This window comes from Xiphophorus hellerii, chromosome 7 (genome assembly GCF_003331165.1).
Source record: "Xiphophorus hellerii strain 12219 chromosome 7, Xiphophorus_hellerii-4.1, whole genome shotgun sequence".
NCBI lineage: Eukaryota > Metazoa > Chordata > Actinopteri > Cyprinodontiformes > Poeciliidae > Xiphophorus > Xiphophorus hellerii.
Genome location: NC_045678.1, coordinates 14374769 through 14400278, shown reverse-complemented (window position 1 = coordinate 14400278; position 25510 = coordinate 14374769). Strand labels below are relative to the sequence as shown.

Sequence of the window (25510 nt, the reverse complement as noted above, 5' to 3'; positions counted from 1 at the left end):
TAAAAACATATTTGTTTTTCTCTAGACCAGGTTACCAGCTGATTTCTTAATTAGCATATACAGTATAAACAAAGCAATACTTCCCTAAGAACACCTGTTGGTTAAAAATGCAAAAAATAGGTAAAATACAGAAACTAAGTGCAACATTGTGTTGTTAGAGTCAATCTTGTTAGAGTGTTTTACTTCTGCATTGGTTCAAAATGATTTGTGTAACAGAAAATATTGCTAAGATCACAACTTTATAATAAATATGGCAAAATTAGCAAAAATAGATCTATCTTGTCTTGATTTTTTAAAAACTTTTTATTCAGTTTTTTTCTGTTTAAGCTAGTAAATGTCCACATTTTCTTTCATTCAAAATTAGTTGATTGATATTGACTGCAACTGCAACTTTGCAATTGATGAAACTCGTGTTGTTTTATCTCTGCAAGGCACAGTTAACAGTGTTCCTTTAAAAAGACAGCTTGACAGGATAATAAAACATCCTGTGTTTGACCGGACTGAAATAACATCCCTGTGTGCGTTATTTTTTACCTGCTATAAACCTTGTAATGTCAGGTGGCTGCTTGTTCTGCAGTTGTGACCCGTCTGTGTGTCTTCTTCCCTGCGTAGTTGTACATGTACCAGCTGTTCAGGAGCCTGGCTTACATCCATTCGTTTGGGATCTGCCATCGGGACATTAAGCCCCAGAATCTGCTGCTCGACCCAGAGACGGCTGTTCTCAAGCTCTGCGACTTTGGCAGGTGAGACGCAGTCATGCTGTTAACATGGATGCAGGTTAATCAGCGCGTCCACTGAATTAACAGGTCTGAAACAGAGTAGACTAAGCTGTAGGAAAAACAAAGAAACTGCTTATTTAAGCAGTGCTCCAATGTTGCTAATGTGTCAACAAATATCTTTTAACAATACTTTCAGGCTAGACTTGATTGCCGCACATCTGCCTCATTTGTTAAACTACAGAGGCAGTGAATTGATCTGCCTGTTATTTGCCACTGAGTCAGCAATGGAGGCAGTCACAGAGCCATATTGGCATTTATGTGTGAAGTGGGGGGTCGATGAGTGCAGCATGCTGCTCTAATCAACAATGCTGTTCACTCAGCTGAGCACACAGTGCCGACTTGCTCTGTGTAAGTACATACTGAGCACAGCTCTGTTGGGCTGATTGAATTGTCAGTGTCAATTTAATTTAAAAAGCATTTTGTTAACAGGCACAAGCTGCACCAAAGTGCTGTGTGTGAAAATTTAGCAAATCAAGATGTAAATGATATTCTGTACCTGTGCAAACACAAAGGGTGAAGATGGAAAGAAAAGAAAAGCTACTGACTAAATGGTAATAAAGTCATTAGACGAAAACACATTAGTTACAATTTAGCTGTCAAGCTGGGTATGAGTGGTGTGCCTGGAGAAGTGGGGGGTCTTTATCCCAGATCTGAATAAGTATGTTAAAAACAAAGTAGAGTATGGAAACTAGTTGTTTCCTTTACAATTTCCATAATACAAACATCTCAATTTCTCCAAGCAATATCTTAAACGGGTTGTGTTTCACATATTAATTATAAAAGACATTAACTTATTGTTTTAGTTCAGAATTTAAATGTTTACTAAATCTATGAAGAGATCTCTAAATAGCTCCTGTTTCTACTGTTTTGTCACAATTAAATCAGTTAATCAGTTAACCAGAGAACACATAAAGTGCAGTTTTCAAATGATAAAAAAGGATTCCCAGTTTGAATAAGTAATTGGTCGCCTTGTTGACCCATGAATTAAATGCAATTAATCATCAATTATGAAGCCACTTAAAGAAATAACTTACAGAAAACCCATTTGACAACATGAAGCATGTTTAAACATACCAAAAACATAAACCTTCATGTCCTTGACTAAACTAAGACCATATAAAAGAGACCAACATCCATCAGCCTGAAATGTGTTAAAATGTTGTTTCTGAAGCTTTGGGATGCCATCACATCTACAGTAAGAGCCTTTATTAACATGTGGAGAAAATATGAAACAGTGGGGAGCCTTCTCACCGAAATTACTTCAAGAGCAAATTTGTGATTTGTCCAGGAGGAGTCCTCTGAAGAAATCACTGCAGGCCTAACTTATCTATTAAAATCAGTGTTCATGATTTAACTAGAAACAAAGAGAGAGAGCAAAAATGTCATCTGTGGTGAAACCCTTGCTGACCCAAACTCATCAAAAAAACTCTTTTTTTAAGCAATATGTTTTAGAAATACAGTTGCAGAGCAGAAGTGGACCTTTTTACATCTGGTGTAAAACTAACAGCATTTCAGAAGGAAACTCTGCATACAGCGTGGTGGTAGTGTGATGGTCTGTGGTTGCTTTACTGGTTTAGAAAGCAACCACAGACTATCTGGTTGTCATAATTGTCATAATTCTCTTTTTTAGCATAAAACCCTGGCAATCAGTTTGCCTTTAAGCTTGTGTCCACTTGGACACCAGAAAGTCTGAATGGTTCAGAAAACCTCACAAATGACCAGAAAATTGACTTATTAATCTCATTTTGAGTTTAGCTCTTGAAACATCTAAGAGTTTTTTTTTTTTTTTTAGTTAAAAGCTGTAGTTTTTCTATAAAGATCTGGGCATTAAGAACCTACAGCAGGATTATCTTTCTCTCTTTAGGGAACGGATGTGTCGGCTTGTTTCACTTATTTCGTCATGTCTGCTGAGGGCTCTGCTCCCTTTGCAAAAATCTCTCAGCCCCCCTTCACACATCAAATCCCAGTTTAGCCCATGTGCCTATAAATATACTCTGATCACATTGGTTTGACGTTCCTCTCTTTTTGGCAGAAGTGGGTGGTGATTCTGACCATGATGTGCTTTTATTGTGTGTGCAGCGCGAAGCAGCTGGTCCGTGGAGAGCCCAACGTGTCCTACATTTGCTCTCGCTACTACCGGGCCCCAGAGCTCATCTTTGGTGCCACTGACTACACCTCCAGCATAGGTACGCCCACCCCAGCTGATCCAGCCAGTCTTAGGGATCTGGCTGTGTGTGTATGTTGTGGTGTCTGACCTGTTTTTCTTATTATTGACCCCTCCTCTCTCTCTCTCTAACTCCTGCAGATGTGTGGTCAGCTGGCTGTGTCCTGGCAGAGCTGCTGTTAGGACAGCCAATCTTCCCTGGAGACAGTGGGGTGGATCAGCTTGTGGAAATCATTAAGGTGAGAATCAGCCGGCCGTTCTGAGCTCACTGTGTTTGAGCAAGTGGGACTTGGATTTCAGGACTAAATGCTGTTGAGGTTAACAACTCTTTGCTGTTTCTTTCCAGGTTCTCGGTACTCCAACCCGAGAACAGATCCGCGAAATGAACCCCAACTACACTGAGTTCAAATTCCCCCAGATCAAGGCCCACCCTTGGACTAAGGTGAGTCAGCAGGTACAGCAGCACTTTTACTTCTACGTTTTTCTGCTGCCACATCCCACCGCTTTTGTTCTGCCATCCCATCATCTAACATCCATCCACCGGAGCCGCATGCTGATTTAAGAGCTCCTTTTTTATCCGTTCGCATTCACAAAACTCATTTTTTTTAAATGTAGGTTTTGGTTTACTGCTTTTGTGTTTCTTTTTTTTGTCATTGCATGTTGAACATCATCATGCATCAGACTGTGTGACATGTTAATCTACCGGCCACTTTATTAGGTACACCTGGCTAGTTCTGGATTCATCCTTTTCCCTTCGGTGCAGATTTCTTCTTTATGCAAATCTCCCGTTACAACGACGATGTAATGGGTGACTCTAAAGACTATTGGAGTACAGTGAACTCATTGTCAAAATCAAGAAGCCAGTTTGAGATGGTACGAGGTTTATATCATGGAGCATTAACCTGGTATAGGTGTGTAAATGGTGCTTGTTTAGTACTAAAGTACTCGAGGAAATATCAATCACACCATCACTCCACCAGCAGCCTGACCCCCTGATACATACCAGGATTTATACATACTTTCCTGTAGCTCACTCCAATTTCTGCAGTTGAATGTGTGAGTCAGGAAACAGGCGAAGTTTTTCCAACATGTGATCGTCCAGTCTTGGTTTGCTTTTGTGCAACGTAACCTCAGTTTCCTTTAGCTGGCAAGAGGGGCAGCAGGAGTTTGTCCTCTGCTGCTGTAGCCCATCTGCTTGTAACAAGTGATTATTTGGGTAATTTTTCAATTAGTTTTCCGATATTTAATAAAAAAATAGAACCCTTCTCTACAAACCATAAAAATTTCCGCGTGAAAGTCCCAGCAGATCAGATATTCACACCAACAACCATGGCACATTCAAAGTTACCTAAATCCCTTTGAACGTCTGAATGTTCTGAGATTCTACCATGTGACTGACTAAATTGCTGCTTGTGTTAAAAAGCAATTAAACAGGTGTACCTAATGAAGTGGCCGGTGAATGTTTGTGTTTTTATATTAAGCCTGCTCTGTTGTCTTGCTCACCTTTGCCTGTGTTTGGTAACATAAGTACAGTATTTGTATAAGCTGAGTGTAATATGCAAAAGGACTTGAATCATCCCTAATGCCTTGGTATATTAGATCAAGTGAGATAAACTGTCTTTTAAATGTTACAAATCTTTCTTCAGACTTTCTAAAAGTCTGAAGACTTTTTAAGTTTTTCTGAGGAGCTTTGCTGATTTTTCTCTCGTTTCAGAACAGTTCCTGACCATTTTCATGGAAATGGTTTTTATTTTTCAAGACACATGACACCTTTTTGTCCAATCTATGGCGAAGATCAAGTAGAACAATTTGACAAATGTAAAATAGTATTTATCACCAATAATGTGTTCTTTACTGAAAACCTCTTACATAGTCGATGTTCAGCGAAATGATAATGGATCTCTCGGTTCCTCCATCAGATCTTGTTCTTGCAGATTGTTTAATGGCTTTCAGATACTGTTCAGACTGAATACTGCGTCCTGCTTGGCCTTAAATTTGAAAATTTGGAAAAGTTTTTGTATTTGGTCCTGGAGAAATACTGACAACAAAAAAGAAAGTGTCAGAAAATATTTTAGTTTCTATTTTATTTTCCCCATTCCATTTTCCAAAAGATGAATTTGAATTGAAAGAACAAAGAATGAAGCAGAGTGATTTACACATTGCTTATATATAAAATGTACAAATCCCAAGTTTTACTCTATTGCCACATATGTATAATAAATGTGTGAAGAAAAAAAAACATAGCATAAATGTAGCATACCATGTAAATTATAAGGCTCTTTGGTAAAAACCACAGATTTTGAAGGCTAACATTTAGTATACATAACAAATTTTTAAATTATTTGCTGGTTCCAATTTTAATTCACATAAGGTCATCATTACGTAAGACAAAATGATGAAACATGTACAATAAAGATCAATAACTATGTTGAATTTAAGAACTATTTTGAATGAAGACATTTACATAGAAGTTTATGGTTATAACATCATATTCCCTAAAGAAATGTTTACTGCAAAACAGGAAATGTTAAGCTGACATGAGCTAAGTAAATGTAAATCGAAAGGTGAGACTGTGAACTTTATTTGTTAAATTATAAGTGATGACTTTTTTCTTTTTATTTATTATTTTAGCGTGTTTCATTGAAGAACATGCTATCCAGAGATTAAGACCATTAATACATAAGACGGCGACATAAAGACATAAATGTTTCTCAAGGGTGTAGCTAATAATACCTTGGCTTTGACCCAGAGGGATAATTTTATTTTAATGAAGAAAATGTGAAATGTTGAGCCTGGATCAGTTTGGGATCTTAAAAAGAAACTTGTGCATTAAATCTGTGAGAAACTGATCGGTCAAAGTCAGGAAGCTTATTAAACTTGAAAACAATTGTTTCTGAAAATGGTCAGATACAAGTATTTGGAAAACAATGAACTGAAATTGTGTCTAATATTTAGATAGACGACTTTTAAAGATGCTAAGCAAATCTGATTAAAAACCCTGAACCCAAAATGTAAAGAAATACGGGGTTATTCAGGACTGTATGCACTGTGTAGTATTTCATGTTAACTGAAACATATGATTCTTTCACAATAATTTTTATGAAAAAACATTTGAACAGCAGAACAAGAAAACACTCATTAAGCTAAAACTGAAACTTATTGTTGTTATTATTATTATTATTATTATTAACAACCATTACCATCAGGTTGGGGAAGAAAATGGTTTTGTGAGCAAAGTTGGATCAGCAACCCTTTTACACAGCTGGCTTCTATCAGTATTTCTGCAGGTTGTGGTTAAGGAGCGACTCTTTACTTTTATCTTGTACAGTCAGACACAGACAGTAAGTATGAGGCTGTAAGGAGTGGGTGGACATTATTTCCATTCCTCACACAAGGCTTTTACTTTATAAATTTAGCCTCCAATCAACAGGCAGCCGCTGGCCTTTCTGTTCTGCAGGGATCCTACGCAGTCTGGAAAAACATAGAATGTTTTTAGTATTTTCCCAAGCCTGGATAATAAAGGAAAAAGAAAATAAGAGAACGGAAATATATATTTTTTTCTGTCTGCTCTTCCTTTCCTTATGTCCTTCTGTCTTTAGCTCCTGCTATCCTTGCTTTCCTTCCTCACTTCCTTTCTTTCCTTGTCTTTCAGTCCTCACTTCCTTCCTTTGCTTCATCTTTCATTCCTTCCTTCTTTCCTTTCTTCCTTCCTTCTTTCTGTCTTTTCTTTCTTAATTCCAGTTTCTGATGTTTCCAGGTTCCCCATACAAGTGGTAGTACAGTAGAAATATCTGTCACTACAGTTCACCATGAATTTATATTTTACTTATTTTTAAATTGGATGTAAGAAACTGATTAGGATAATATAAATTTCTCCATGGATGTGTGGGAACCATGTCGAGGTCGTTCTCTGCAGCTGCATTTAATTCACTGCCCTCAAAGTGCCAGATCACAGAAACGCTTAAATTATTCCCCTGGTTGTACCTTAGCTGTCCAGACGTCTACCTGCATGGCGATAACAACCAATCTTAACACGTTGATGCTGTCTCTGACCGCTGTTCAGGTCTTCCGGCCTCGGACCCCTCCGGAGGCCATCGCCCTCTGCTCTCGCCTGCTGGAGTACACGCCCACGGCGCGCCTCACCCCTCTGGAGGCCTGCGCTCACTCCTTCTTTGATGAGCTGCGTGACCCCAACATCAAGCTGCCCAACGGCAGAGAGAAGCCCTCGCTCTTCAACTTCACCACCCAGGGTACGCTCCAGACACACAAGCTGGTCACATAAGGAAAGAAAATTGACCCTTTGAAACAGTTTTATTTCATTCTCATGTTTGTCTGTTTTTATTTTATCTGCTTCGGTTTGAGCACACCTCACCTCCCTCTGTGGAAGTTTTCCTATTTCCTGATTCTTTCGCGTTCAGCTTTTCCTCCAGTTAATCCTGTGTTTCCATGCACAGCTCATGGAAATGTTCATTTTTTGACAGATCTGAGTGTCTCTGCAGGGTTTAGTGAAGCTGTGCAGCAGCATGACCTGATAACTTCTGTTCATTATCTTTCAGAGCTATCTAGTAATCCCTCTCTGGCCTCCATACTCATCCCTGCCCACGCCCGCAACCAGGCTGTCGCCTCGACACCAACCAACGCGTCTGCCACCACAGGTCAGAGCCGCACTCTTTCAGCAGACTTTCTTCACCATTATCAACTTGGAAGCACTCACTTCCCTTTCTCTATTGAACTACTGAAATAACAATTTCAATGATTTATTAAAATGCACCTTTAAGTTACGTAGATTTGTGTAGACTGTGGTTGACAATTGATTATTAGTTATAATTTTCATGTACTATAATCATACTGGTCGGTTTCTGCCTTATTTATTTTTTTAACATTATTACACTATGGTTAAATGAGGCCATGATGAGCAGAGGTTAAACTTTGATAGATTCATTATAGGTAGAAAATGTGTGATTAAAAAGTCAATTAGAGTATTAGGTTAATGTTTGTCAGCTACTTTGTAGTTGTAATAATGCTTCTTGGTAATAAATTTCTTGCTGTTGGAAAGCTGGTTTATTTCAATTTATTCATTTTCCCACATTCGTGAGGAAAATGAATTTGTAGGTGATTAGCAGAGTTGAGTATGTGGTTTGTGCCCCACTTGGCATTTGCCAAATCTTCTCTGCCAACTCCTAAAAGCTTGTGGTGGAGGAAGTATCATGCTGTGGGACAGGATCTACTTGTGTAGTTCAACATAACCACTCTGACCAAGTTGCAAAAAATAACCGATAAAGAATGGGACGCTGTCCCACAATAGTGTGTGATCAGTATAAGGAGACACCAAGCAGTAGTCGGCAGCAGAATTAGATGTTCAGCTCTGACAGGTGTTTCAAAACAATCCGTTTTATTTCCAAGAAACATTTTTGCATAGAAAAAACCTAACTCAAATTTCTACAGTTTTTTTTTCTTCTTTTAATCAGTTTCTCTCACCTAACATTCACTAACCTTCTCCCTGCCCACAGATGGCAGCAGCACGGAGCGAGGTCCCAACACCACCACCGCCTCCGCCTCAGCCTCCAACTCCACCTCCACCTCTTGAGCCTGCAGACCCCACTCGCGCCTCGCCCCGGCCTCAGCCCCCGGCCCACAGCCCCCTCTCCATTGCGCCCCCCCCTGGCCAGGGGGTGAGCTGCGATCAGCTCTGCTCCTGGCGGCGGCGTGGCGATGCTGCAGCGGCCCGGGGCTCAGCGGCGACACGACCACACGAACCCAGCCACCCTGACCTCCACCTCTGACCCCCAGCTGTCTGAACTGTCCTCCACCCACCTATGCTCCCTTTGACAGGGAATCGTAGGGGCAGATGCGTTGCCGACTACAAGTATACTAAACATGTATACTCGATGGTAGCCTCCTAACATTTATAAGAGGACAATCTGTTAAAAAAAAAAAAAAAAAAAAAAAAAGTCCTTTGTTGCCCCTCATTGCCTCCTGACTGCCCCTTCCTCGTTATCATACCACATCTCTGCATCCACCCCCCTCCTCCTCTGGTTCCTCCTGTAGTGCATGACCCAAGTACAGAAGGACCAACCGGAGAGGGGCGCCACGACCTTTCACCTCCGCAGACAAGGCATGAGGTTCATGCACGTGTATTACACACACTCAGACACACACACATCCTCTCGCACACGTTGATGCATGATGACGACCGCTGGAAGAAGCTCTGCAGATCGGGTGGTTTATTTCTTTCGCCTGGGGTTTTTAATTCTAGCAGCCTGTTTTACTCATCGTTTTTATTTTAATTTTTTTTTTTTTTCCCTACTCCTGGGCAGCGATTTGGTGGGGCGGGGGGTGTGCGACGACGGATGTGATGTGTATCTGCTTCCTGTGTGCTTGTATAATATATACATACAGTACAAACGAGCATACACACAGTTTATATAATACTTTTCTTTCTGTATAAAAAGTATATATAGATAAATGTATAATAACTACAATGGTTCAGAAATCATTTATGGTGAGCTCATATCTGGCAGCGTAGCGGCAATATTTGCCGCTGCCTAAAGACGGATCTGGATAAGTTGATGTTTTGTTTGTTGCTCCTGTTCTTGCTGGAAGCGTTGGAGTCCAGCAGCAGCTTCGCTCCTCTCCTGTGTTGCGTGTATTAAAGGCTGTAGGTGGATTTAGAGCACCTGCTTTATTCCTTTTTGCCTTGGACTCCGTAACGGTGCGACGGTGCAGCATCTCGACGAACCGGTTCTCCTGTCAGCATCCGCCTCTCTCTTCCAGATGATCACAGTTTTTTTTGTTTTTTTTTTTTGTTTCGTTTTTCAGCGAGCGCGCTCCTTAAAGTGTTAAAGTGTTAACCACCGTTCGTCCCCGCACCACAGCACTGCATAGAGAGCTGCTCGGTACTGTCCAGACGTGTTTATTTACCAAGAACACTCACTACATTAAAAATAGAAAAGGAAAAAAAAAACAATTTGTATATACAGTATAAATGCTCCTCACCAAAATTCTGACTTGTACGTCTTGTATCTTGTTTTTTATGTTACGATTATTACTTTTTTTTTTTCCCATGTTGTGTTTAAGGTATGTATATACGCTGACCCATGTACTGTTTATGAGCGAAAACAAAGAGTTGGGAAAGAAAAGAAGAAGAAAAAAGAATCAGGGCTGAACTGATATTGTTTATGGATATTGTTAGATGACGATGATCAGCTTTATCCAGCCATATGTTCAATCTTACCTGTACAGTACAGTAGATGACAGCTGTATTATTGTAACAAGAACTAGTCATGTATAGTGTAACTATAGTTTGGAGTGCCTTTGCTTTCATACACCTTCGCCTTGTCTCCTCCATCACCCCCGTCCCTCGATGTCGTGATTCCCCCCCTCGGTGCTGTCAAACGTCCCGCCGCACGAGCCTCCACCTTCTCCTCCTCCTCGCCCCCGTCCTTCATCGCACACTTTGTGGATTATACAGACATTAATTGTAAGGTTCCCCCCCAACCCACCCAACCTCATCCCTCAGCTGAAGATACGATATAGACTTTGGGAACTGATGTTTATTTTGATAGATGTTTTATCACGGGCACGCACGTGGACTGATGAGGCAGCAGGAGGCCTCTAGTACTGTAAATATAGACTACAGTAGAGATTCAGTATCGCTCACAGTGTTGGTTCTGTTACCAAAGCCGAACGTTGACGTAGTTGTGATGAGCCATCCTCAGAGGCAATAACTCTCTCTTCTTTTTCTCCTCCCCTCTGTCTGGATATTTCTGTTGTCTCTGGGCTGCATATCTTGAAACGTAGACAGGGAGGGTTGGGGTAGGACTCAGTAGCACCTAAGGGGGGGGGGGTCGAGTCATGTAGCCTATCTCCCACGTCTCCTGCTTGCTGTAATTTTGCATTCATGAACGTGTTGCTTCCCTCCACCAGAAGGTTTGACCACTGTACCCCAACCCTTGACACCCAGTTCAATAAAAACAAAATGGTTACCAAAAACAGAAAAAAAAGTATATCTACTAGTATAATAAGTCATACTAGCATATATACTGGTCATATGCTAACTGGGGTAAAAGAAACAGAAACAGAGTAAAAGAAAAAAATACAACAAATACATCCTGTATAACAGTACTACTACTTGAATGCCTCTGTTTGTGACTGAATTTTTTTTTGTTTTGATTTTTCCTTTTGTTTCTGTGAAGGTATGCTAAATGTTGCGCCTCTGTAAATATTCCCTCTGCGTGCTCCGAGGAATAGTTCCCTGGTACTGTAATTTGCAACAAATAAAGAGTAGGATAGCCTGGAAATGATCAAGGAATTTGTCTGCCTGGTTTTCCTTTTAGTGTTAGCTGTGTGTTTCTGGCACAACCAGTAAAATGAACTGGATAATCTGAATTATTTTACGATAAGAAGGATCATTTAAGGCAGCTACAGGAGAACCCTTCCAGAAAGTATGGCTACAACCGTTGCTGCATTCGTGTGAAAAAATATCTACTGATGTGAAACAGAAGAGGACAATAATTTAAGTGCAAAAATAAATGTAATCTCAGTCTAAAGATGTTATATTCCTAATTCAAGAAGGTTTGCTGCCACCTACAGTCGACCTGATCGGAAAGCTTGAAACTGGAACCTTTAATGTGTGATATTATGAACAATTCAACTGAAACACAAAAATCTGTTGCTTAACTCAGGAACCTTTTGATGGCGTTAAAGGACTTGGTCATTGTTTTTTCATTGTCCCCAGATATCATATGTCTAATTAACTAGAAAGTAAGTTTAAGTGAATTTGAAATAGGTTTGCAAAGGCATCAGCCAGGAGAAGGCATGAACAAATTCCATAGCTTTATACCAAGACACATAAAAAAATCAATCAATACATGGAGAAACCAAGTGGTTTTGTATAAATGTCCCTCAACTCTGAAGAAATCCCAAAGACATTTTGTGCCTTTTTGCTTTTAATCAAATTTTTTTGGTTGTGTTGAATATCCCTGAATTTCAAAATTATTTTTCTCTTCGTACTTTAATACCTTAACCTACCCGCTGGTTAAGGTAAAAGGAGATGGGGTCATTTGGATCCCATGAGTTGTTTTTTTTTTACTTTGTGCGGGGTCACAAGGACCCCGTGTGCGCTTTTACAAGGTTCTCCTTTTTCATGGTTTTGGGAACTGATTGTCTGACGGGACCCTTAAGCTAAGACTGCAGGAGGATTAAATAAATCATTAAAGCTGCATTAAAACAATTTGCACATGAAAATTGTAATATTGAAAATCACATTTTTAATGTTAATATTTAATTTCATATTTCTCAGCATAAATCAATACTCTTACAGCAGACTCCTGTCTATTCAATTAAAACTTGCAGACTTATGTGGAACTTGACTAAATTAGCATATTTTTTAGTAGGAGACATAAGATATATGAAAGAAAATGTGTTTTGTATGTTTTTGATTAGGGAATAACACAACACTATATTTTAATAATTTATACCAAGCAAAATGGACTTTTTTGAGCTTTATAGACAGACATTGGTGCTTTTAGAAGGGGTTCGTAGGATTCGGCTGTGGTTCTTCATCCCCAGGTATTTTTACATTTGTCCAACAGGTGGCGCTACATTTTACCCCATTTAGAACATGCAGTTAGATTTTGTTTTCTGCATGGGTGCTTTACTGAAATAAGTGTTAATTGATGCGGGATAATGGAGTAAATTAAAAGAAGAGTTTTCATATTTTAGGGAAACAACTGCTTTAATTAAAAAGTGGAGCTTGGTGAACGTAAAAGACAAAGATTTTGTGATTTATCAAGCTTAATGTATTTATTGCTGCAGAGTTTTTGTTAAGTGCACAAAGCCTAATTCATGAGACGATGTCTGAAATGACAGTTTGTTGATGTTGCTGAGACTTACTCTGTCCCTGGATGTTTTGTTTTCTATTTTAAAAGGAAAATATGTTGTCTTTGTAACCCAGATTCTGCCTGTGATTGGCTGACCAGCACCTCCTGATCGCTCCATACCCAGAAGTGTGTTCCTGAGCTGTGCTGTGTTCAGACCGTCTGAACCCTGGAACACATAAAACCTGATCAATCTGTGAGATTTGGTTACATTAGATGTTTGAGGTTACATCTTAATCTAGTTTATGTTTGTCTATTGTGTAAAGATGAACAAGTGTCCATTTTTTCTTCTGCATAGGAATTGTTGAGCCGCCACTTCCTTTAAGAGCATTTTGATTTTGAATCCAACTCAGATCAAAGTACCATGACATTAGAACTCAAAACCAGATAAACCCATGATAACTTTTAACTCTTTAATCAGTTTAGATCATATTTTGAAAGCTCATTACCTAAAGTCTGTCTTTTTCATCAGTAGAGTAGAAGCAGTGTGGCATTTTTGCTTTCTGCTTTCTTTCCCCAATTTAATTAGTCAACAAACCTCAGTGTGATGTTTCATTTATGTCCTGATTATTACTTCTCTTTGATTCATTCATTAACCTTTAAATGGCATCTTAATTGTCTTACAGTGGCTTAAACAAATCAATGTCCTGGAAAAAAAAGCACAGCAATCTTATTGTGTTTTTTTTTCATCTGAAAGAAATCCTTCAGATTGATTTTATATTACCAGACAGCCTGATTTTTGAGGGGTTTCTGAGCCTTAATATAAATTAACGCATCTTAATCAGGCTACATAATAAAAGATTTCAAAAAGCACCTTTACTATTCAGTTCTATTTACAATAAGTGTTAAACTTCTGTTTTACATAGCACAACAAACACAAAACTGAACACAACCTGAGGTAACAAGCGAGACGGTTTAAATGTTTTCAGAAGAAGGTTTCCCTTGGCTTCCTGAGCAGTCTCCGTTCTGAGTGCAGTGAAAATCATCGTAAACATCAATACTCATATTGTCTCAAAATGCCACAACAAAAGCACCTGAAACCAACAAATCAGTGAGTCTGTAAAGCTCGCTTCTGCCCAGCAAAAGCTTTGAAATTGTGCAAAAAGCAGATGGCTTCATCAAGTTTCCTGTGTGCCTTACATAGCAGCGAATTAAAGGGCACGTTCAGTTCCCGCCCCACCCCCAACAGCTAAATAAGAGCCGAATGCTGGAAGTGGCCAGTTTTGGGCCTCAGATGTTGTTGCAGGGGATTTTACTGACCACCTCCATGATGAGCGGAGAGATGGTGTCAGGCTGCACGTCTTGGATCTGCAGAATCTGCTTGCTGTACTCCTCCGTCATCGTTCTCATCTCCGTGAGGCAGGCTATCATTTTGGGATACAGCAGGCTGGAAAAGTTTGCAGACGAAAGGTTCGCAAATATGTGAAGAGGTTCCACAGCGGAAGGGGCTGACCGTGGGATTTCACTCACTGTTTTTTTGGGCCTTTTTTCTTGCAGTCGATCCAGGCTTTCAGAGTTTCTGCCAAGTTTTCTTGAACTCTATCGATGGCGGCGTGATGCTGCACTCCAGGACGGTCTGGTGGATTGAATTTTAATGGAAAAATCTAAAAATATATTTCACGTTCATCTATGTGCCTGCAAGCGCACATAGATGTTTGTAAGGTTTAAATATTTACAGGGCTCATTAATGATTGATTGGAGCGGAAGTTCTGCCGCTACCTGGAGAAAACAGCGATATGGCCTGGATGAGGGCGTACTCCTCCTCCTGCAGGTCCAGTTTGCGCAGATTGTGGTGAAATTTGAAGAGGGGCTCAAGCAGGAGCGGCTGGAAACCCCCTGGGAGACGTGAGAAAAAAAAAAACAGGGCATTGAACGACAACGAGATGCATGAGCTGGCACAGATTCACCATGAACTGCCTGAAAACATGGAAATATAATCACGCAGAAACAAAATAATCATTGCCATGCCTTGTAAAGATGTATAAAATGATGTGGTTTTAAAAAATCTTTAAGTTTTTTTTATTCAGAGCGATATTATCTATTATAAGAACCCTAAACATTCCCAAAAAGTAACTAAAGCATTTTTAAAAAAAATTTTTAACTTTAAAGCTCTGTAGGAAAGTTTTTTTGAAAGATATAATTTTCTTCTGTTTTTTAGACTGTGTTGCAAAGCTGGTTTAAAATCAAAATACCTCCCAAACGCCATAATGTATTTCAGATACTGCCGTTTGATTCAGGTGAGTTGAACCAAGAAAAGAATTAACATGCAGGATGCCATCACATTTGAAATGTTGCATCCAACCAAAGATATCTGGTTTTAGTACGACAAAATCGAGAACAAAAATCAAATCATCTCTAAGGTCCATTAGAAGGGATTTTAAAATGATTTATCTTCCAATTCTAATGTTTCTGAAATATCTGGATTTATTCAGTAGAAGTTACCAAAGGCAGACAAATTAGCAAGTTTCATTGTGCTTTTATTTAACTGAAAGAAGTACTTTGTGGTGTCGGTTTTATCATTTCCTGTTATTCGAACAGAGTGATGGGCACATTAAAGAGATATTTTCTTGATAGTTACTTAAAGTTCATCCAAAAAATGTCACAGTGATTAGAAATAACCTCAGCCTACACAAGCAGTAAAGATAAAGTCTAATGGAAAAAAAAGAAATGTGTGGTTTTTTCACCATTTGTCTTTAATATGCAGCAGTGACCAATGCTCCAAGTTTACCACTTGGTCAATTCACATATCAGCACCTCTAAGTTGCTTTAAAATCCTGGGTTTGCTTCAATTAATGTATATTTCTGCAACATTTTTTTTTTAATAATTTCCTTTAGATTTTCAGTTTTGCAAAGCCATACAAGAGTCTTGGACAGTAACTCATATATCAGTACAAATCAACAAATCCCCAGTGGCCAGTGTCCTGCAACATTTAGGATTCTCTGTGCGTCTCCACACCTGGCTCCATTATTAGTTCATTAGCAGAGCTCTGTCGTGCTTAACTGCAAGTTAGTGACATAGTTTCACCATTTAATTCAAGTGTGTAGAACAAGGGACACATTTAAAAGTTGCAAGACTCCAGCCTTCAATGACTGGAGTTTGAGACCACTGGCCTCAATTAATTGATCTTTTTCTAAGAATCTTAAAATTCAGGTGTTCTGGTTCCTTCAAAAACCCACAGAATACTGTAGCTGCTCAGGCCGTTTTGAGCTGTTCAATCATCCAATTGTTGTCTAAACCTGCTTATTTAATCAGGGTCCAAACTGGAAAAAGATCCCTCCCCTCACCCAATCTTTCTTGACTCCAGAAAGCAGAAAATATCAAACAACCATCTACTGCAAGACCGTTTGCGTGCAACAAGATGTGAATATGAGCTCCATTTGGCACGAACACAAAAGCGGCGGGTCCAGTTTGACTGCATTCTGCTGAAGTTTCCCTCTCCAGGAGTCGAGATATTCCACAACCAAGAGACAACGTAGCAGACAGAGCTTGTGCACACATGTCTGTGTTGTCACACAGACTGTGCAGATACTAATGAGCACACAAGCATTTTGCAGGTTTTGTATGCAATGGCAAAGTGCTGAAAGGCAAGAAAAAAATAGCACAAACACCACACAGATTTCCCCCAGCTGTACTCTTATCTGATCAAAACAAAAAATATATTCTGGTTGACTCATTCACTTGACACAAAGAGTAATTAAGTAAAAATGTTGTGTCATACCTGCCACCTCTGTAAAATCAGATGCTTTTGGCACGTCTTGAACTGGTTTGATTACTTAAACAGTGTGGATTCCTAAAACGTTTTTTCTTTTTTGTTTGCGAGCTACTTTTTTCAGTTAGCATAAAACTGTTCGTATGCTTTGCTATTTTTGCTTAAATTATTACTCATTTTAGTCATGTTTGCTGGAGCAGGTAGACGACATTATCTAGAAGCCAACCTGACTAGCCGTTGAACAGAAGATGTCGCATACTGCAAAATAAGAGGAGGAAATTCAGGAAATATTCGCAGCCGAGGTGATTGGAAGGAACAACATGTTATATAGCAAATTAAAGCACTATTTGATCCCACCTCGCACTGCGTCGTGTATGCAGTATGTAATACAGCCACATTCCCAGTTGCTCGTCGTAGTGTTGAACACCATGTTGAAGCGAATCTGCATTATTTCAAACGTGGCTCCCTTCAGTAGAGATATCTGGTCCTCGATGCTTAGTGACCTGCAGGAGAGATGAACACAAACCTCAGTTCTCACAAATGTTTTATGCAACATGGCGGGAACAGAAACTCTGGGTCAAAATTAAAGTTTTGTCTTGCACACACATTCGCATGCTTGGATTTTTTTCTTTTTCCAGATTTTGTTCCATTGCAAACAGACATCTTACTATAATTTATTGGAATTTTATGAAGAAGACTTTAAATATTTTCAAATGTTCATCTTTTTTTTTTTTAAAGAAAGTTCCAACCATTTCCACTTTCTCAGTTCAGTAAATCATCTGAAAATCAGAGCAAACCTACCAAGACACGACTGTTCAGTGGTAGGAAGAACAATAAGTCTCATTTAGAGTTTGCCACAAAACCTTGAAGGACACCGCAAATGTTTGCAAGAAGGTTCTCTGATAAGAACATAGGAAAAATACGTGTTTTTGGCCTAAATGCAAAATTTGTAGTATGAAGATAAGCCCATGAATGTGGCAGAAAACTAGCACATCGACCTCAATATACCATCTTTCACATGAAGCTTTGTGGTGGAAACACTGTGGTGGCAGCATGGGGGGGTGGAAACATTGCTGCAGCTGAGTCAAGCAAATAAGTCAAAGTTGATGGTGGAGAAAAATGGAGCTAAATCCAAGAATCTCTTGTCAGACGCCACAAAGGCCTGAAGGTGGACCCAGCAGAAGAACAATCCCAAATACCCAGTCGGATGCACAATTTAATGGTTGGATTCATGTGTTAGAATGTCCTAATAAAAGTCTAGACGTGAATGCAATTCAGAATCAGGTGAGAATCTTGCAACCGATGTTCGCAGATGCTCCCTATTCAATCTATAGAGAAGAATGTTGAGGAGAAACTTTAAGCAGTCGTATGAAATGCCTGTGTGTAAACAGAAACTGAAACCACAGAAGGATGATCATGACCTCTGAGCCCTTAGGCAGAGCCCTGATCAATGAGGTCGCATGTGCTTCAGACTATAAAAAGGTAAACATTCATCTTCAACAATAAGGAGATCATTTCTGTTTACTTTTGGCTAAAATCTGGCTTTATATGTTTCAACAAGAGGAAACGCCACTGAGGCTTTCTTAATGACCAGAAGCTGAAAAGCTAGCAACTCCTTTTAGGCTTTAAGGATAACTTGCGGTACTAAAATCTACAACTACTGAAATATGTGTAGAGCATCACAGAACTACATGGAAAGTAGGCGAAACAGAAGAAATCTCATACTTGGCAGGGAAATACACAGAGGTTATTTGTCGTGTGCTGCAGATATAAAATAAGATATTTTCAAACTATTTTTCAATACATCAAAGTTTCTTGATAATTTCTGGTTCAAGGTGTTGGAAAACCATTCTGGTAAACTCGTTTATTTTTATCTGAACATGGACCTGTTTACCGGAAGTCCTGGAGGCTTTTGGAAAAGCGGATGATGTCCTGGATCATGTAGGTCGTGAGGTCAGCCAGATGCGGGAGGTTAGTGTAAACGCTGCTGTTCTTGTCTCCAACGTTGTCCTCACCTTTTTCAGAGGAACCGGGGAGGAAAGAGCGGGTGGAAGAGGAAGAGACAGACGGGGAGGAGGCGGAGGAAAAGGAGCAGGGGTAAGGGGACTTTGAAGGATCATCTCCATGTACTTCAGTTGTACACCAGCTCTTCATCAGGCTGCTGGTCTGGGGTCTGGACTGCTGGTTCTCCGTCAACACATCTCTGTCCATGGGCTGGTAAAAAAATAATGATAATTCAAACAATAGCGAGAACAATGACCAATATTACGCGCTTGTGCCAAGTCACACACCCTAAAGCCGGTGAAGCGTGAAAACGTTGAGTCAAACGTGTTGCGGAGGCCACAGAGCAGCTCCTCAACCACCTGTTCCTGTTGGGTCGAAAGCTCTGCGGTCGTGTTGCACATCTTTTTCTTCTTTATTCTGATTCTTCGCTCCAAGACCGCTTCCTCCGACATGACCACTGCACATCCGCACACGAAGTGAAGAAACAATATCAGAAATGTTCAACTTGTGCTTTGATTTACAAATCCCAGTAAAACGTCAAACGCAAGTCAAGATAGATGAAAACATGATCTTCAAAGAAAAAAAAAAATTTTACTACTTAACCCTTTTATTTTCGTTAATTTGTTTCTATAAATCAGAGTGTGCTGGACTAATTAAAGCACTTAGACTGCTAATGAACATGACTACTGGTGTAAAAGCAGGAGTTTTTCTTCAGGTCTGAAGATGTGTGTTAGCCTCACATCAAGAAGGAAAACCATCAGCAATGACCAATTAATATAGTCTACGAACCTAGAAAGGGTATAGAGTCACTTCCAGACAATCGGAAGTCCATTATTCAATAGTGAGAAAGATGATCAATGTTGGGTCCACAGAAATTACAAAAAAAAAATCCAATACAGATGATTTCATCTGTAAAGGCAATGATGGGATACAAAAAGGCTAGAGTAGTTTATTTTGTTTGGAAAGACAGAGATCATATGAGTCAAGGTGGATTTTTATTTTGCCATCAGGCACAGTGTCAAATCAAACACAGTGTTAGCACAAAGACCTCAAAGAAATGATCAATGAAGACATGATGAAGACATGATCATTTGGACTCATTTTGCAGCCAATATTCTCTTCTTCACACCACAGTGTTTTAGAGTCAACTGTAACAGCATCAGTCCTGTTCAAGTTACAGCTGGACCTGAACTGGTTCATCAAGAGAACAAACAGCTGCAAATCTCAAAGGAAATGGCTGAAAACGAAACGAAACAAAGGTGCTGCACTGGCCTAGTCAAAGTCCAGACTTCAACCAGATTGAAAGTAGCAGTTGGGCATGATGTGGTGAAGGAGGGTGGCACAAAGTTCCTCTAAACTGGTGTGAGAGAGAACAACTAGTGTACTTATATTTTCCTCACAACATTGCTATTTTAGTTTTTGATTTATTAAACAACTATAAGAATCTGCTGTGGTTTTGTATGCTTAATGTTAGCTTTAAATAATTTTACATCCTTATGAAGACAAAGTCATGTTAAAGATAATGTCTTGATATCTAAAGGCCAAGATGTGAAAGAGAGTTTGACATCTTTTTACCATGAGTGTATTCTTGCTTAAAAACAAAGAAAATGTTTAAAAGAAAGTGTTAACCAACCAATAGAAATATTATAACCGGATGTTACTCACTGTCTTTCTGCATCCCGATGGCCTGGCATTTTCTGAAACGGCAGGCCTGACACGAGCGGCGGTTGTTTTTGGTGATGATGCATTTATTCAGGAACAGACATCGGAGCTGCGTTGACCTGTTTATGGCACGTCTAAAAAGATTTTTAAAAAATTACAAATTAGAAACAGCCTTCCAACATAATGAGCACCATAAACAATAATCTTTAACTCTGAGTGAGAAAATAAGTCTAAATTATTTCCACAAAACTGGACTGTTCCGTCATAGTTACATGTCTGGGCCGTAAAATAACTTTACTCTAATTTTTTAATCTCAAAAGTCATATAAAGAAAAGTAAAAGACGGTATTACGTTAACAACATGCCCCACTGTGAGGCCTCCCTGAGCCAGGTGGTTGCCATACATCTACGGAGATAAAACAATAACAACATGCTTCATTTTATTTTACCCACTAAAATAGACTTATAAAGTGCCTGAGTTTTGATGAGTGCTTTGAAAATCTATAATTCCTACTAACAAATAAAACTTCTAAAGGGCATTTTGAAAGCTGGCAGCAGCAACAGCTTGCAGTCTCCCTATCTTTTGAAGTTCCTGCAGCTACACATGGAGAAACACACTGATGTACCTTAAAGTAGTTTATTCCACAAAGGCGAAACAAAAGCAACAAATTCCTGCTACGGAGTAGAGTCTTTCTGTAGCACAACAGCAGCATCAATCGAGGAAAATCTTAAAGAAAAACAACTGTCCCTGGATGAACTTGGAGGGCCCGTCTACCAAAGGAAAAACAATCACAGCAGCCTATAAAAAAATGCATGAGTTGTAGCTAGGATGCATTAAGAGGGGTCAGCAGTCATGTGTATGGCCCACCTGTTTCTGAACAATGCCCTTAAAGACCTGACTCCACAGCTGATTTCATCTGATTTTTGAACTCTGGCTCTTTTGAGCTTCAACCAGAAGGGGCCATAAATGCAACCCAGGGGTCGTTTGTGGATGATTCTGTGCAGCATTCGCATCGCAATTCAAGAATGGTAGGAGTTGTACAGATGGAAACTTTTTAAGTCTTTATTAGGGCAAGACTGTTTCCTCAAAAGAAGGGGGACACCATGAATAGGTCAACAGGTTCACTGACAATCACACACACATACACACACTTGAAGGCACCTAACCCTCAGATGCATGTGTTTGGATGGAGGGATGAAGCTGGAACACCTCAAAATAACCCGTGGATGAGGAAACATGTTAATTCAATATGGAAGCACACTGATCAGGATTAGAACCCAAAACCTTCTTGCTGCAAGGCAACAGTAGCAGCTGCTTCACCGTGAATCCAGTTACCATTTTCATCATGTTGCAATGTCAAAAGTGTGTCTAAGTGCAGCATTTAATTACCAGAACCTGAACTATGAGGAAAATGTGTAATTAGAATCATTTCCACAGATAATGTTACAACTACAATTTACCTAAAGAAGCCTTTACAGCCTTCACATGTCAGAGCGTTGAAGTGGTAACCCTTCGCCAGATCGCCGCACACGCCGCAGGCTTTGGGCTCCTCATCTTCTGTCACCTCCTTCTCCTCCTCGTTCTCCTCATGCGGCTTGTCGAGAGCTTCATAGACAAAATGGATATCAGCAGCCTCCCTGCTCATTCTCAGCTGAAAAGAAAAATCTCTTTTATTTTTTTATTTACATTTTATATGTTGACATAAAACACAATGACCACAATGAGTAAGAAAAAACAAAAACTTCTAACGTCTGTGTTTGGTTCCTCATTTGACCCAAATCACAAAGAAACACATTGACGAAGCAAGATAGGACAAAAATTAACAAAAATATATTAAGTAAATTAAGTTAGAGAGACAAAATAAATAGAACAAAGGAAGCGCGGGTTCTAGAAGGATCAGCTGTGCATGATCTAAAATACTCTACCATGAAAAAGTGCAATCAAAGAAGAATGCAACACAGTAGCTGGGTCTTTGCAGTCTAGTCAGGTCTCATGAATCTACCTCCAGTTTCTCCCGTTAAAGCAACCAAACATTGTCGGAATGCAGTCTAAATGAATATCAGATAAATCGTTTAGAAAACCCGTGGAAGAGCGTTCTTTCAGTAACCACACAGGTTGGATAGCTCCAGAATATCATGCTCAGTTTAGGTTTGGAATAACACATCAAAACTAGGGTTTCAAATTGAACCAGTTCAAAATATGTGATGAATGTAGGTGAGTATTGCTTTACAAAACATCTTATCTGTAATTAATGATAAAAAAAAGTGACTGTGAAAGACTGCTTTTCATTTAAAGATGAGCAAGTTATTATTATTTATATAAAGCTCAAAGAGAAAGTAAAGTCCTCTCCACTTCCAGGCGATGTAAGTTTTTTCCATCTGTGCAGATTTGAACAATATGTGGGGTGTGCCTGGAGGCTTTTAGTGAACTAAGAAATAGTTACATTTTATTTACTCTAAGAGTTTCTGATAACAAAACTGTAGTCCAACTGTTTATGGGAGATTTTCACCCAAGAAAAACAAATAAGAAGTCCAGTTTTCCCCATGGTGTGGAAATTTAGATGTACCAGCAGCAAATTGGGGGAAAAAATTACGTTGGAACAAGAACATCCATACAAACCAAAATAAGAGTCTTTAGAGTAAGTAAACATGTACAACATTTAAGAAATACTATTGTGCAGTTATTAAAGATACCCAGAATAAAAGTAATGTGTAGCCAAATAGCTTAATTTAGAGAAAGAGATGTTGTTTTTTTAAGTACTCTCTAATTTTATTGAGTTAGGATTTCATTTCCTGAAATAAGATATTTGTAAAGTTAATTGGTGCAGAAGATGTTGCCTTGCAATCACCTATTTTGTTTTTCATTTGTCATATTTCTGTTACGTTTTTGTCTCGTTGTTTTGAACTGAAATAGTCACTGTTGCCAATTAAAATTAACAGCCGATGCACGACCTGACGAGCAAAACTACCTGCGACTGGCTTTAAATAGAAAAAAGGATGAGTAATAACTCGAAGTGCAGAACTTAAGATGATTGTCTTTTATTCTGAACCCTTTAAACACCAACGCAATGTTCTCACAGTGTGAGTCTCACCACGTGAAACTGCTTTACAGTTTGCAGAAGTACAGGAGCCGGGCTTTTATGAAAACACTGAAACGACAATGTACTGCGTTTTTTCAAAAGTCTGCCGATGCGGCATAAGATAAAGGTCTCTTCTCTTTCCCACCCCCTGTTTTTTTTTTTTTTTTTTAATTTCTCCGCACCAATGAAAACACACAGCCGCCAAGGCTGGACCCGCGTCTTGCAGCCCCACTTTATTCGTTAAAGCAGTGAATAACCAACCCAAACAAGCGCTGCTATGTTTAGACATAGACGCTTCAGTTTGGGGTAAAAGTGCTGATTCAGAAACACACTGTTGCTTCAAAACGCTTCATATTTGCACAACACCTCGACTTTAATAACCATACAAACGTGTGTGTGTGTGTGTGTGTGTGTGTGGGTGTGTAGGGAGTGTGCGTGTGCGTGTGACGTTCATGTCGAGGTGAACCCTGATTTCCCTCACCTGGTTAAAGGTCGATCTTTAATCAAACACAGTCGGGGTCAATCATGTTTCTCACCTGAATTTCCAGATGTCCAGCCTGTTGCGGTCCTGACACCTTCGCCTCGCCGCGGGTGACCCACGCAGGACTTCAGGATTTGTTTCCTTGGCGCGCCACAGGTGAGAGCCACTGCTTGTTTATCCCGCCTGGTCGGACCTGTTGCTCGCCTTGCACATTTTGTTCGGGGCTGGTTACTACAAGTGTTTCTCAGGAGGGCGGAGTTACGGGTCTAACCCCGCCCACACCGATTACAGCTGTTACCTTGGTATCCATTCTGCGATCACTGGAAGGCAGAGGAAATGTGTTGACGTAAAAGTCACTATAATGCCACGTACACGCTCATAGTGTCTTTCTCCGTTTAAAGCTTTATTTTAAACTTGCACGTACATGGAAAAATATCTACAAAAAAAATCAAAGATAAAATAATACCAACGTAAACGTAAGACACAAAGTAAAAACAGTTGTGTGACATTTTACAAGAAGTAAACATGCTCAGTCTTTATCACTAGAAAGGACTGATGCACTGATTTTCCTGACTGATACCAGTTTCCAGTTTGACAAGGAATTCCTATTTTGACCAAATGAAAGAGGTAAAAATGTAATAGTTTTGTTCATTAATGTAACAGTTTTGAATGACAATTTATAACGAAGGTTTTCCAAGATGATCCCTCCATTTAAGCGTCTGCCCCAATCCGATCTTTATTAAACTCGAAATTCATTATTGGTGTATTTATCAATCCAAAAATAATAGGAAATGCTAGATTTGATACATTTCTGAATGAAAAAATCTACACGTTGTGGGAAAAAAAGGATTCCTTTCCGTGTTGACCTACTGATAACCAGATTAAAGTTCATCAGTAAAAGGAGAGTGTAATCAATACCTATTTAACGCTTGTTTTATTGGTACATCTGAGGACTTTATTGCCCATGTTTGCAATTTTCTAAAATATTGTTTAATTTGAATTCTGAATTGCATTTAGCATCAGTTTTATCGATCGTCCAATAAATAAATAAGCAAAAGTTTTGTCTTGTTTTTTTTCTTTTCTTTTTTAAAAAACAACGTAAGTGTTACAAATGTTTAATTTTAGTGGGGAAAACGTACAAGATGAATAAATTCAGAAAAGAGATGAATAACTGTTACACTCTAATTTATTGAATAGTTTTATATTTAGATGTAGGATTTTGGCAAATTATTTCTTTATCGATATACTTATGCATATCAACAACCGTAAAAAAAGATGTAATTGCATCAAATACGTCACTGAATTTCTGTATAAAGCAAAATGCTTCTTTTTAATACGCAAACATATTTAAATAAATAAATAAAAAAGTTTTGATCTAGTTTGAGAAATAGTGTCCATTTTAACATTTAATGTACTTTTTATTCCCTTTTAGGGCGGAATCTGAAAAGTTTCTCTCTCCCTGGTCCAATCTCTTCCACTTTGAGCTCAGACTGAAAACATTCTGCCCTCTAGTGGCTAAAACCCCAAACTCCAGATTGGAGACAGTTACTACACAAAGGTTGGGTTTAGTCCAAGACCAGAATAATCTAGTGTAACTTAATCCACAGTAATCCAATGTTTATAATTAGTACTACATTATAAAGTTTCAGATTGATGTAATGAAGGCCAGAACATACTGATGATGTGGATGATGGTAGAGAAGAAGAGATTCTTTGAAAACCTGGGGGAGAATATCTGTATTTGATCTATATTA

At 39.2% G+C, this 25510-nt stretch overlaps 2 protein-coding genes across 4 annotated transcripts in view; one reads left to right on the top strand and one right to left on the bottom strand.

Moving 5' to 3' along the window:
- The window catches only part of gsk3ba (glycogen synthase kinase 3 beta, genome duplicate a), a 41630-nt gene extending 30380 nt beyond the window's left edge, over positions 1 to 11250 (top strand). The window contains exons 5-11 of one of the 2 annotated variants that reach the window (XM_032566725.1): positions 613 to 743; positions 2859 to 2965; positions 3085 to 3182; positions 3290 to 3385; positions 7007 to 7193; positions 7500 to 7598; positions 8454 to 11250. In XM_032566725.1, coding sequence (XP_032422616.1) covers positions 613 to 743; positions 2859 to 2965; positions 3085 to 3182; positions 3290 to 3385; positions 7007 to 7193; positions 7500 to 7598; positions 8454 to 8530 — 795 coding nt within the window. In that variant the 3' untranslated portion in view covers positions 8531 to 11250. Of the gene's footprint in view, positions 1 to 612; positions 744 to 2858; positions 2966 to 3084; positions 3183 to 3289; positions 3398 to 7006; positions 7194 to 7499; positions 7599 to 8453 lie in introns of both variants that reach the window. The other variant, XM_032566724.1, reaches the window with a different exon arrangement.
- A 945-nt stretch (positions 11251 to 12195) lies between these two features.
- nr1i2 (nuclear receptor subfamily 1, group I, member 2) lies at positions 12196 to 23919 on the bottom strand. 2 transcript variants are annotated; one of them, XM_032566721.1, is made up of 9 exons: positions 23813 to 23919; positions 21658 to 21848; positions 20201 to 20331; positions 18823 to 18992; positions 18426 to 18745; positions 16889 to 17034; positions 14541 to 14657; positions 14292 to 14397; positions 12196 to 14208 (listed from the first exon to the last, which is right to left on the bottom strand). In XM_032566721.1, the coding sequence occupies exons 2-9, from the start codon at positions 21840 to 21842 to the stop codon at positions 14052 to 14054; spliced, it is 1332 nt and encodes a 443-aa protein (XP_032422612.1). In that variant the 5' UTR covers positions 21843 to 21848; positions 23813 to 23919; the 3' UTR covers positions 12196 to 14051. The 2 variants fall into 2 exon arrangements, with proteins under 2 accessions (XP_032422612.1, XP_032422613.1); XM_032566722.1 differs by lacking the exon at positions 12196 to 14208 and adding an exon at positions 16758 to 16789 and having other exon boundaries at positions 14313 to 14397.
- Positions 23920 to 25510: the final 1591 nt, after the last annotated feature.